The 14,255-nt window shown below is 41.0% G+C and overlaps 1 protein-coding gene across 9 annotated transcripts in view; it reads left to right on the forward strand.

Moving 5' to 3' along the window:
• CADPS (calcium dependent secretion activator) overlaps nucleotides 1-14,051 on the forward strand; it is a 460,562-nt gene extending 446,511 nt beyond the window's left edge. For all 9 annotated transcript variants that reach the window (XM_049097818.1, XM_035703542.2, XM_025456449.3 and 6 more), the window contains 2 exons: nucleotides 9,253-9,357; nucleotides 12,823-14,051. In XM_049097818.1, coding sequence (XP_048953775.1) covers nucleotides 9,253-9,357; nucleotides 12,823-13,002 — 285 coding nt within the window. In that variant the 3' untranslated portion in view covers nucleotides 13,003-14,051. The remainder of the gene's footprint in view (nucleotides 1-9,252; nucleotides 9,358-12,822) is intronic.
• The last annotated feature ends 204 nt before the right edge of the window (nucleotides 14,052-14,255 follow it).

The raw sequence follows: 14,255 nt of genomic DNA on the forward strand, positions 1-14,255 counted from the left end.
TTTAGGACTTCGAAGAGCGATAGCACTAAGATGGCTTGGCAAAGACCTCAATAAAATGGGTGCTTTAGGCGTCTAAAGAATTGCATGGTTTAAAAAAGAAAAAAGTAAAAACAACCTCCACTACAAAGGACTTTGGAGACAACTTGGAAGTTCATTCTAATTACCTGTATCCTCTGATTTGGGCGTCTGTGTATCTCTTGGTGTCTTTGTGCTTTTAGCTGAGCGTCCTGAAGCCGTTGACTGGGAAGTACCCATTTCTAGGGACAGTTGTTTGGGGAACCAAAGCCTGAATTATAGTAACACTGGAGGAAAGCACAAGATTGCATCTTTCAACCGAGTGCCCACTTTTAAAAGCACTCAAATGATCTGCCCTTTTCAGAAAGTGTTGCTTCAGCCCTTGGGGAACTTTGACAAATCCTGAAATTTGCATGCGGCTGTTTACTGCTTTGCCCATTTGGCATAGATGGATTGAACATGCCAAGGTTTCTTTGTCAGACCCTCTCTGAATCTGGAATAGAACACTGAATACAACCAGATCCCTGGCAATCCTTAGACCTGAAAGACCCATAGGGCTGTGGAATTGTGGCTTGGGCTAACGAAACTATGGGTACTTTGGTAGAAGTGTAAAGAAACCCTGGGTGATACTTTTCACATGCTCTTAAATTACCCATATTGTAAGGAAGAAACATGCACTGAAAGCTTCAAATGTAAAAGATTTCATTACGGTATTTCAATACAGCAATTTAAATAGGTTGTGGGGGTCCCCCCCAACTAATAATAACCCACTTTTGTCACAAAAAGCAAACTGAAGAACTTAGTCATATGAGTGTGGTCAAAGTATTATCTTCCTCTTTGACTCCTTGCCAACAAACAAAATGCCCTGCCCTTCATTAGACACTCTAGGCAAGGTGCGGAGGCAATTTTTCTGATGCATGGCTGTGTTGTGTTGGAGAAAGGGTGCTTTCCAAAGAAACAATTACCATCCTCCAGCATTCACTGTGTTTTTTAATCCAGAAGTACAGGTTGGTGACCATGAGATTATACATTGCCTGTTTGCACAGACATTTTTAGAAGAATGGAAGCTTTCTCAAAAAGCTTTGTGCAACCCTCAAAAGCTTGCACTTAGAGAGATAGGATTCCCTATCTGTGACTCAGGGCAGGATAGCATGGCTAGGGTATTAACAGCCAACATGTAGTATGTGCACTCCACACATATTAACTTGTTTAATCCTCACAACAACCCTAAGTAGTTTTTATGATCATCCCCGTTTAGCAGACTGAGGAAACTGAGGCTCAGAGAGGTTAAAGGACTTACCAAGATTCAAACATAGGAGAGACCCGGGTCACCTCCATTCTCTTAGCCAGTAGGCTGCCCTGCCTCTTGGCCTCTTCAGCTCTGCCAGACACTTTCTCTGAGTCTCAGTTTCCTCACCTGTGAAGTGAGACTACAGATGCTACCAGAGACGCAGCTCTTAAGAATTTAGCCATGAGCCACCCAGGCATTCAGTGCTGTCTCTGCCTGGCATATAGGCCTGACCATGCCGTTTTCAAAGGAAATACATATTTAGAAATGAACTAACAATAGAACTCAGATCCTTGTGGATTTCAGCTATCATTTATGCCTAGGATATATTGGACTCAGTCACAAATTTTTAATCCAAGAAAGTGTGTGAAGTTGGTGTCTGGTGGTTATTGGCCTTCAGGCCGAATGCCATACTTTCAAAAAGAGCTCATTTTCACAATATTGGGCTAAATATTACCCTCAATTATAGGCATGGGACAGCATATCTTGTTTGAGGTGTGTGTGTATGTGTAGATATAGATGTTTTGCTTAAAGTGAGACATCACAGTATGCATGTTCTACTTCAATAAAACTCTTTTTAAAGAGAGGAGCAACAGAGAATTGGGTTTTGCACTAGACTATTTTCATTGGATTTGTTACTCTACCCCTAATTGTTTCTTTTATAGTGCTTTCTGATGGCATCTTCTTTAATTTCACATGAAACCCAATTTCTCCAAGGTCCTACTATTTTACTGTCCCCATCCATGGAAAAATGTAAAGCTTATTATATACAATTTTTCAGAACTGAAATTTTCATCAGTGTTAAAACTTTTGTATCTCTAAAGCTCTCAGGAAAATTCAATCCATTGTGATAAAGGCAACTTTTCTAGTTGGATTTCTCCTTGAAAACTCAACCTGCCTCTAGTAAGAACATTCTACCAGTAGCATTTGCTGAGTTACCAACCTAAAAGCAAATAAGAAGAGATCGATCGGGTAGGACTTCTTTTTTTTTTTTTTTTTTAAGATTTTATTTATGTATTCATGAGAGACACAGAGAGAGAGGCAGAGACACAGGCAGAGGAAGAAACAGTCTCCATACAGGGAGCCTGATGTGGGACTTTATCCTGGGTCTCCAGGATCATGCCCTGGGCTGAAGGCGGCGCTAAACCACTGAGCCACCAGAGCTGCCCTCAGGTAGGACTTCAAAGAAGAAAAAATACATTGATTCTAGCTAAGAAATGGCATGCCCTCATTCCCATCCAGTTTTTTCTAATCATTTCCATTAAGAGTCAGCAATGATTGTCTCCCATCCATTAGTTCTTTAAGGCTGTTGAATGGCTTTCCCACATCTACTTAGCAACTTTCTAAGCTCATAAAAAGTAGAATCTTTTCAACCCCAAGCCAAGCTCAGGTTCTGCGGGAAACAGGTTCAACAACATTATCCTACTCAACCATTTCTCCTTTGAGAAATTTAGAGCTGAATGACTTGGCTAAGGTGCCGCCTAGAACTGGAGTTGTCTCTTTGTAAACGGGCTGTTACTTTTTAAAATTATTTCATTGAATGGGACAACTCATACAGATGTAGTGGTAACCAACTTGAAGCCTCACACACCACTTACTAGTTGAATGACCCCAGGCTACTTATTTAATTTACCTATACCCTTTTTCCTCATCTACAAAATGAGGCTGTTAATAGTGTCAGCCTCCTAGGAACCCAACTCAATGATTGAATTATAAAATGCCTGCAAAATACTGTGCATAGTACTTGAAACTTATAAGGGCTAGGAGTTCAATGAGTCACTAACTATAGGTTTCCCCTGCTATCCGAAAATAGAGTGTTCTTATGAAACACTTCCTAAGCCAGATTGGTATAAAATGAAGCAGCAATTATCGTTAATTTACATGGAAAAAGTTTTGAGCTTCCCCAGACTCCCGGAATAACCTCTCTTACACTTTTCTGATACCTTAGGATACATCTGGCTAATAGATGCACAGAATAGGGATAAAGCACAGATGCTCAGAGATATAGGTCAAAGCTCTGGTAGCCTGAGGCTGAGATGCTGGGTATAGTTGCCAGGGAAGGAGTTTGGTGGGGCCACTCTCGCCGCTCAGGGTGTATACTCTCTCTCTCTAACGACTTGCTGCAGCTACACCATTCTTGCTTTTTACCTTTTTTTCTTAAAGCAAAAATCCTCTTCCAATTTCTTACAGTTAGCAAAAACGGGTACTAATGTAGGTCTTGCGCAAAAGTGAAATGGCACAAGGTGAACGTTAGAAAAGTGGGGGTACCTGTATTTTCATTAATTGTGACTGTGTGTGTTGCAAATCCGGTACCCAACAGTGCTTCGCCTGAAACCGTGGACTCTGATGCCTTATACATGGTCATATCTAACGGGGTTGCTCGAGTCAAGGACATACCATACTCTCGTGACCAGTGAGAACAGAAGCACACGAATCTTCTCTGTTCAGCCTCTATTCCTTGTTGCCACTTACTGAGTGATATGTGGTTTGCTCCAAAGACAAATGAATCATTAACCGTAAGGTCTCTTTAGGACATCAAATTAACATCAAGATAGGGAATGCCAGTTTCAAAGGAAATACATATTTAGAGATGAACTAACAATAGAACTCAGATCCTTATCCATGCAGGAATTTAGACTCGTCTAGGTGGCCCTGATGGCAGAAGACTGTAAAGGCAGCAGCAATCCTGTGGTAACCGTCTTGTTTGCTGATTAGAGATTATCCAAATCCAAGTGGAAGTCCAGTTCCTGTGAACCCTCCATTGTCCAGTAACATGCGAAGTATTCATTTTCTCTCTCAATCCTGCAGCACTCCCAGGTGATAAAGTTTCCAGGGGAACAGGGAGCCCATGGGCAGGGACTAAGGAGAAGTGAATGAGTCACTTCTCATTTGTAAAATTTAAGGGGGGGGGGGAGCCAAAAAATATAGTAATCAAGTCCAATAATCTTTTAATACATCTTAAAAAGTCAAAATGAAGGCAAACAATCCAAGTTGAACAAAATATCAGAATATTAATTAAAGACAAGGTCGGATCCTGCATTTGCAAGATCCTGCCTCACTAGCTTCACCCTAATCCTGGCTATCGTGAACCCCAATATTATAGAAGAGACATACATAAGCATTTCTTTGCATGAAGTCAGTGTGTTTACAGGGCACCATGTGTTACCTGAGTATATCTGCATATTAATTGTCTAAGCTCCTACTAGAAATGAATCACGAAAATTCCTTTGTATTGTATATTGAAAGGATATCTTTATGTTTCTGAGAGTAATAATAGTAGTTGCTAAATTTTATTGATTTTTTTTTAAAAGATTTTTATTTATTTGAGAGAGAGAATGCAACTGCACAAATACGAGCAGGGTGGGCTGAGGGAGAGGGAGAGAGAAATGTAGACTCCATGCTGAGAGCCACTCAGCTTGATCTCAGGACCCTGAAATCATCACCAGAGCCTAAACTGAGAATCGGGCGCTTAACTAGCTATGCCACCGAGGGGCCCCATTGCTAAGTTTTATTGAGCACTTAGTATGTGACAGTAACTCTGCTAGGCACTTTACATAATTATCTTTTTAATGCTCACAGTAATCCTATGAAGTAGGTACTGGTGTTAACCCCAAGAGGAGACTGAGGGTCAGAGAGTTAAGTAGCTTGTTTGAAGGTTATCTAGCTAATAAGTAGCCAACCCAAGCTGAAGCTGTAACTTAACCACACAAAGTTTGAAAAATCACTCATTATTCATCTGAATCCTTTTAATCTACTATTAAATCTAGGTCAATATAGTCTAAAATGTGCTTTATGTAACCAGGATGGTTGGGCAGCGATCTACCACAAGACGTTTTACAATGGAGTTGCTAAGAGTTCATCTGTGTCCTATAAGGCTCATGCATACCATTCCAGAGGTATTCCAACATGAGCAATTTTCTCCACCACCACATGGCTTTCTGTGGTCACTTGCTTGGCTTTCTCCCATGTTTTGTAGCATTTCTTAATGCGAGAAAGAGAGAGAGAAAAGCATAGGGAGATGGGTGATGGTGATGAAGATGTTAGTGGTGATGGTGGCATGGTGGTGCGGTAATGGTGGTGGTGGTAGTGGCAGCAACTAACATTTATCGAGGCCTTATTATGTGTCCAGTACGGTGCTGAGAACCTTGTTAGCAAAGCTTCCTCTCATCATCAAAAAGCCTCTGAGAAGGGCTGATTAATCCCCTTCTTCTGATCAGGAAACTGCATCTTTGAGAAGCTTAATAATTTGCCAAAGATCACAAAGCCAGGGAAAAGGCAGGTGAGGCCTGTGTTCTCAAGGACTACTCTGTAGAAAGGAAGAAAGACTAAATGGCAGAGTTCTCAGATGAGTCTTCTAACTCCTCCTCAGTAGAACTTTCAGATCTGGTTGCAACTGTTGGAGAAATCCCCAACTTTCCAAGGGACTTCCTTTGGATGGGCACCCTTTTGGGTTCCAGTTCCAAAACACTCACAGAATTATCCTCAGAGAATATTTTGAATGGGCCCCAGGTACTGGGGATTTTATTTCTCTAGTGTTTCTTTAGGATTAAAATAACCTTACTTAGTAAGTTTCTAATACGTGATCTAAGGGGAGGCTAGCGAAGGAGTCATGATTATACTTAAATACTCAGTCCATGCTGTCAGCTCACAATTTTAATCCTAGGATTTAGGGTGCATTTTACCAAAATTTTGGTGTTTCAGCGTTAGGATATCTCTGGACCAGGCATATCTGAACCTAAGACAAAACAAAATGGGGAAGCCTTAAATTGTTTTATTTCCTCTTTTGAAGAATCCTAACTAATCTGCTTTGCATCAATGTCAAATAGAGCAAATCTGAATAAAAAGCACTGAGAACAAGCAGGAACAACCCAGATATCCAGCAATGTGCTGCTAAGTGTTTAACCACTGGCTTTCTGAGAGGGAGAATGCCCTGGTTTGTGGCATTTGCCAAAGTCCATGGTGAAAATGAAACTAAGGCCTATTGCTAGCCGTCAGTGTGACCCCCTGGGTATGGAGTTGGAAAGAGGGGCACAAACTCGTCACTTCTGACCAGCACACTACTGTGTCCCCCGCCCCAGGGAGGAGTAATTCCGTGATCAGCTATTTCAGCTCAGTGCCTAATCCTGAAGAGCTGCCACTTCTGGGCTTGCTAGCTATGTGCCCTTGGGCAAGTCACTTCACCTCTCTGTTTCCTCCTCTACAAAGGATAACATGGAAGATCTTTTTCACCTCTAACATTTTAAAGTTCTAGAAGGCAGTGACTCTTGCTTCCTCCGACATCCAAATGCCTTTAAGCGCCTTTCTGGAAAACCAAGTTAGCGCTGTGCTGCATCCAAGCGCTGTGTGCCTCCAATTTCAACTACTGAGCATAAGGTTTGGAAAGGAGTGACTTACTCCCTTTTGCCTCTTTAAATGCGTAGCCAATGGGGCATCATACATTTTTTACACTTCTTTTGCTAGATGTGAGATCCAGGAGGAAAGGCATGGATGTTCCAGGGCTTTCTTGTTCTCCTGGGGTGGGAATCTGCAAGCGTGATACACTGATCCATTGCTATACGCATTTCCTACCTCCCTACCCTTTCAGCAGCAGGGAAAGAGAATTAATAATATTCTACCTTTTTATTTTTGTTTTTATTTTTTTACTCTCCGAAAGCCATTTACAAGAATGGGAATTACTTACACAAAGTGTGTGTGGGGGGGGGTCGTTATTTTTTTTTTTTCCCCCTGAAAGGTGGCACGTCTCTCAGCAAAGAGAAAAAGGCATGTTGCACAAGGCTTGCTGGCAGTGATATAAGCCAGCGCCGGTTTGCCTGTTGTCACAGCCAAAGCAAAATGCCACCTCTGCCTAGAAGCCAGAGTGCCACATTCCTCTTTTGTGTCCCTGAGATGCACCCGTCATGTGGCCCTGGGTTGGTAGCTTTGGTCAGGAGGTCCCCAGGCTCTTTGATGGTCATCTTCCAACCCCAGGAGGTGGGGTAGGAGGGAGACCAATGCTTGTGACTCTCAAAATGTATTTCTTGCATGTTAGAGAAAGCCAACAAACAGAATTTGAGGGCTGGGCTGAACACAAGAAAGCCCCCAGTTGCTGAGAGAAAGGTAGGGCTGCAGTAACACCCGTGACCATTGGTATTTCTGTCCCTAGACCCCTTCTTAACAAACCCAGTTGAAGTGACAGCAAAAGCTCCAGAATCCCAAGGCAGGAGGTGCCAAAAACACTCCCCAATAATCACTCCCCCACCCCCCAAAAAAGTTTCAGTAAAATGTTCTCACTCCTAGAGGGGAAAACCTGTCCATGCCTGAAGCAGCTTGACCCGAGCAAACCCCCTCCTACATGGAGTGAACTGTGAATCTCAAGGAGAAAAATCCCCACCCCCCACCCCGCCTGCTCCCTGGGGAGGGACAGAAGGTTCCTAAAACTGACAGTTTCGCCTCCATGATCTTTAAAAGAGCAGAAGTTGGCTGTGAGGCTGCAATGCCGCCTTGATTGGGGTAGTGTGGTCTCTGTTTGCGGCTGGGCTCCAAGGAGAGCCACAATTGGCTCTGATGAGGAAGGAGCCTAGAAATGAAAGATTGCAAAGAGGGCTTCTGAACGCCATGGCTGAGACTGTGTCGTTTCTTACAAGGTGAAACTTGGCAGTTCTACCTTGCAAGTAAAAACCCAAATTAATTTTTTTTAAAGAAATTAAGTCAGAAACAAGGCTTCAGAAAAACTGTGAGTGTTAGGCATAAACTGATTTTGGATGATCTTTAGGTGAGAAAGGGTGGAGTTACCATCAGAAACATGTTTTTATTTATGCTTTTCAAATCCCCACTGGTGTGCAATGTGTGTGCGTGTGCGTGTGTGCGCGCACGTGCGTGTGTGTGTGTTGGTTAGAATGAGAGTATGCATCGTCTCAGTTCTCTAGCCACTCTTTTTTCTTACATCTTTTCTGTGCACAGGTTCATATAGATGCCCTATAAATAAATATATAGGTCCATCCACACCTTTTCATTTTATTTGTAAATTGTTTGGTATAAGCGGCAATGCGTAATGAAACCTGGTGAAGTTTAAAAGATTAGATTTTTTTTCATACTGACACTTCATAACACTGTTCATATGTCTCCGAGTGAGATTTATGAATATATGAGCAGTACTGCAAAATTATACCGCACCAGAGACTTCCTGCACCACAGGGGTGGCAGTCTAAAGTGACACAGCTTCAAGCATTTTTCACAGACAAGAAGCAAAATTTAACCCCCTTAAGGGGAAGTATGATTTCAACAGCTTGAAATGAGCTCATTTGTAGATGTTTTTTTTTCTCTCATCTTCCATAATTTTTTGGTGTTAAGATTAAAACAGATTGCACAGCCAACGTAAGGGCATATAAGCTGCCCAGAGTATTATTTGGCCCTTAAAGAGAAACCTTCTTCATTGTCTCTATCCCAATGCCCCATTAGGGTAAATGAAGGTAAACTTCACCCTCAATTCAATAAGGCTCTCAGCCTGATTCCCAGAATTGTCCTAAGCCGACAGGGTCTGGATTTTTCAAAAGGTAAGTAGCAAGTGACATCAATTTGTTCAGTGGAGAAACCCGCATCTCCCTGGGCATCCGAAACAGTGGCATCAAGAAATAAACAGTGACTTGAACGAATCTCAACTGAGTAAATTAACCAACAAAAAGGAGAATCAGAAGAGCAAAAACGGTCTATATGCATTGATCGTGTATGAGATGTCGATAGCGGAAGAGTTCTGTCCTAGATTCAAAGTCCAAACCCATCTCTTTTTAGGCTGAGCTGGTGCCTTGTGATTTTGTGTCAGTTAATGTTCACGATGTCTACGCTTTCAGATTCTCTTTAACCATTTAGTTTCTCCTCAGAACAGAGCAGGTGCTCAAACATGGCCTATTCCCTCTCTACTCTGTAAATGCTTCGCGATGTGTTGGCTGGAGAACTTTTGTCTCTTTTTTCAGCAATGGTACAACAGCTCCATGAACGTGATCTGCACCTGGCTGACGGACCGGATGGACTTACAGCTTCACATTTATCAGTTGAAAACACTAATTAGGATGGTAAAGGTAAAAGAAAAAATAATTATTCTTCTTTGCAAATAGCTCACTGAAATACATTTTATTGTCAAGCTGCAGAACTTCCTTAACATAAAGAATATTGGTTTACAGAATAAAACAAGATGATTTCTAAAACAGCATCCCATGCAAGAAAAGCCTCTGAAATCACTTCGGGATGCATGGTTAATTTATTACTCAGACATCCAAGGAAAAATTAACAAAAAGGAATTTGATATTTTATTCAGGCCAGAAAAATACTTTATGTGTCTGTCATGCAAAAAATACCGCAGAGGCCATCGTGCCCTGTGCATTAGACTTTTTAAAAAGCTGGTTTGGGTTCCATTATGCTAATCACATCAATTACCAATTTCATTTATGGTTTAATTAAATAAAATTTCGCCACAATTAATGTAATAGAAATATTTACCTCCAGCTATTTCTAAATATGTCCTGTGATCATTATCAGGATGCAAATCAATATTGTTCTCATAGTTAATTGAAGTAGTTTCTCTTACAATGCGTGTATACAATCAAATGGGAAGGATCACAAAGGTGAGATAACATACCCTGAAAGTAGCTTTTTTCCCTGTTCTTGTGTGTGTGCCTTGGACTAATGATAATTATTTCAGCGTGAAATCTCAGTGGTTTACATGAAATAATAAGATCACAGAAGGGGGTAAATACGTTTTTGATCATTTCAGTTTCCATTTGATGCTTCACCATAGAGGGTTTTAAAACATTCGTGATGCAAAAATCTCATTCAAAGCAGAAAGTGTCTTTAAAAATATTTTAGTAATAAAACGTAGCTGAATTGCTATTTCTTAACAGTTTGCCAGAAGTCCTCCTCCCACCCCCCTCCTTCTCTACTCCCTATCCCCTCCGTCCCCCACCCTCGTCCCCCACCCCCACCCCATTTCTTAGTCTCTTTAGGATTAGCACCATTTCATTGAAGGTGCTCCTCTACCCCAGTGCTGACTTAAAACCAATTACCGTTCTGTTGAGTGTAATTAAAGAGAATTATTATCATCTGCATTTGATCTCACAAAGCGTCTGCCCAGGGAATGTTACAGACAGCCATGTATTGCAGCTCTTTAAAAAAGAAATGTTTGCACTCAGACCCTAGACCCAGCCGAATTTTCATATTTTTAAAATTTCAGTTCCTTAAGGCAAGCTCACTGGCCACTGCCTGACCCCTTAAATTCCATTTCCTGGCAATAAATACCTCTTTGGGGGATTTTTGTTTGTTTGTTTGATTCTTACTGGGTGGACATGCAAAGAGGACATTAATTTTAATATTTTAAAATATCTTCCCATTCCTGCTATTTCTAGATCTATGTTGGGAATATTGGAATTAGCAGTATTTCATTCAGAAAAATTTAGCAATATTTCATTAGGAAGATGACTAGAACGCAAGGGCCTGAAGTCTGAGAGGAGGTTTATTCTTAGCCTTCTGCCAAAAAAACACAGACACGAACCACAGGGAAGGGACAGAAAGGTCACTGGCCAAAGAACTCCCTTCACTTTTGCCAGAGATGGGCGCAGCATAACTAGTGTCACAACACAGAGGTATGAAAGTAGAATTCACCACCACTTCCCCAGGCATATTATCCAGAGGTCTCCTTCCCCGAGGCAAACTTCCAAAATTGGTTGGCTTTCTTTCCTGCCTCCACATCCAGTCCGTTCCTTTCTTCCTTCTTTCCTTCCTTCCTTCCTTCCTTCCTTCCTTCCTTCCTTCCTTCCTTTCTTCCTTCCTTCCTTCCTTCCTTCCTTCCTTCCTTCCTTCCTTCCTTCCTTCCTTCCTTCCTAAGTATGTATTCATTCATCCAACACTGGATAAACACTAGTTGAGCCCCTCCCTGTATGTTACAAGATGAAAATTTTTTAAATGACTAGATATATATGGTCACTGTCCACAGACATTTAGAATCAAGTTAGGGAATGCTGCTCTGGAATTTGAATAAAGGGGAGAATATTCCAATGTTTTATACCTTTCTTTTCCCCAACATATTCTGGCACCAATTATATTATCTTAATAGAAAGAGAACGACTGATTGAGAAGCCCAACAAAATTAAGTTAATCTTCTGGATATCTGGTCTACACCATGCCTAGAATTTACTTAGTCTCCTACCCTTTCTAGTCAAGATGAAGACAAGTTAGGTAGCTACCAAGCTACCTAGGAGAGCCTTGCAGTTTGATCCATTTTTAGGAGGACTGTTTAACTTAGTGCCCAAATCAGATTACTTTTACAAAGTAAAGAAGGTGCCATGATTAACCATGCTGGGACAACTGGTATAAAGTGGTAAAGGGGACACATGGTCATCCTATCCATCATCTGCTATAACTGGACTTCATTGAGCTGAACTGCGTTCACTAGTTAACTCTGTAGTCATCACAACATGTGACCCTCAAGAGGGGTTGACATTGTGATTGTTGCTACTATGATTGCATTAGGTGGACAACAAGAAATGGAAGTCCTAATGGGAATGCACTGAAGTATGTTAACATTCCTTCTTGTGCACCTTCAGCAAGTGTCCTATATCAATGGAAGAAACACACAGCAGAATCAGTAGCTGAAATGATATGCAGTGTGATGAGAAAAGTTGTTAGAGAGAGACCTTTTTCCCAAAAAATGTTAAGAAGTAGACAACAGCCAGATGCTTCTGGTCATGTTCAATTAACGCTAAGGGATTTCTAGAAAAAAAAAAAAAAAAAAACAGTCCCTGGAATACCTCAGGAAATCCGAGAGAAATCGCCTGAAGGAACAAAGAAAGAATTTGTGGTACAGTAATACCAAGCCATTGTTCTTGAAAGAGAGCCAAATTTCTTCCCCGAGACCATAAAGTTGTGAAAGGAATAGATACACTTCTTTCCCAAGGAGATGAGAAATGAATTACATGCCTGTGACATATTGATGAGGCATTAGCGCTCCATCTTCCCCATAATTGTTGCTGCCCGTAAGAGGTTTCATATACTAACATACATATGTCTGTCTTGTGAATGAGACAGAGGGATATGCAATTATGAGCCTCAAAAATATTAAAGACCAGACTGCCAAGGATATCGAAAAATACCATAACTGTTGATCCATTATTTATGTGTTATGGCCCCTTACACAGTCTATCCTATTATATTATACTAACCTAAGAGAAAGAACCAGACCAAAAAAAAAAAAAAAGGAATCAAAACAATTATGGAACATTTCCCTTTATGGAACTGAATAAACACAAGCTTATGTTCTTTGCTTTGTCTCAGCTAATACAGTTTATCCTGCCACAATTTCTCATTTTCTGTCATTCGGCGAATCTCAGTTTTCAGTACAAGTGAAATCTGAGCATGGTGGCTTCTCATTTGACAATGCATAAAGTGGGACACTTAGGTGAAGGTCAGTGTTCTCACAGCCACAGTGCCTTGTGTCCTTTCCCTCCCTTCATGGAGATGAGATCTCTCTTATCACTGATCTTTTCCCTCCTTAGAAAACCTATAGAGATTTCCGATTGCAAGGGGTCCTGGACTCCACCCTAAACAGCAAGACATACGAAACCATCCGGAACCGGCTCACTGTGGAGGAAGCCACGGCCTCAGTGAGCGAGGGTGGGGGCCTGCAGGGGATCAGCATGAAGGACAGCGATGAGGAAGACGAGGAAGACGACTAGAACTCGAAGGCCCGAGTCCTTTAGGACAAAGTCTTGTAATCAATGCATGTCCTTAGTCTGTTAGTTAACCCCATTAGGGAATTTCTGTCAACTACCATGCCCATGAGATGTTTACCAATACAGTTGCCATTTTAGCTATGTGGTACCAAGATTAGCAAATGACCTTCGACCCCACTGATTTCCTGATTCCATGTCTATATGTTTACAAGCAATATGGAGCACCATTCTTTAAATACTGTTCATGGAAAATACATAGTCCAACTGCTAGGTGTGTTCCTGTTCTCAGCAAAGTTAAATGATGCTTCATTAATGTACTGTGTATGCACTGACGGTAAATGGATGTGAGGGCGAGTATACCAAGTATTTCACTCCTTTGTTTCACATTATGTAGATGCCAGTTATTTAAATGAGTACAACGAATTAATTTACTTAAGACACATAGATCTGCTTTGTTTTTTGGAAAACAACAGGCAAGGCTCCAGCAACCAACTTTTGGTTCTTTGTGTTCCCCTGAAACTAAAAAAAAATGAGCCCCTGGTTTCCTTGTTAACTCATCCTTTCATTGATCCATGTAGTTAGCCACAAAAAGGATGGCTACAGACCAATGGATTGACCCTCTCATTTGCCACGACAAGGGTGAGCCTATCATGAGTTAACACCAAGCACAGTTCGGAGCAACTGACTTCTGTCAAAGTTTATCCTATTAAACGTTATATTTTGCTTTTATGTTTCAATAACCGTGTATGTAAAAAACCTGGATATTTAAATTACAACCCTAGACTATAAATGTGTTTATAATAAGATATGGAGATTTCCTTCAGTAGATTGTAACCATAATTTAAATTATTTTGTTCCACACTGTTTTTTATATCTGTCATGTACATTGCATTTTGATCTGTAACTGCATGACCCGGGGGTCCTCTGCAGAGCTATTTCTTTCTGTGTAAAGTAGTGAATCCATCTTGCTTTTGCCTTATATAAAGCCTACAGTTATGAAAGTGTGGAAAACTGTGGCTTCTCAATAAATAACTATTCAAATGTCCTAAGAATATGCTTCCATGTCTTTTTTTCCTCTGTCTCTTTTGAAAGCCAGAACTGAAACACACACAGAGTGGGCAGAGGAGGGACAAGAGCAGGGAAGAGGTCATTTCCTTGAAAGTGTTGGAGAGGTGTTTTTTTAGTTTTGGGGGTTTTTCTTTTAAAGATTTTGTTTATTTATTCATGAGAGACACAAAGAGAAAGGCAGAGACATA

This window comes from Canis lupus, chromosome 20, assembly GCF_003254725.2.
Source record: "Canis lupus dingo isolate Sandy chromosome 20, ASM325472v2, whole genome shotgun sequence".
In the NCBI taxonomy this organism is placed as follows: Eukaryota; Metazoa; Chordata; class Mammalia; order Carnivora; family Canidae; genus Canis; species Canis lupus.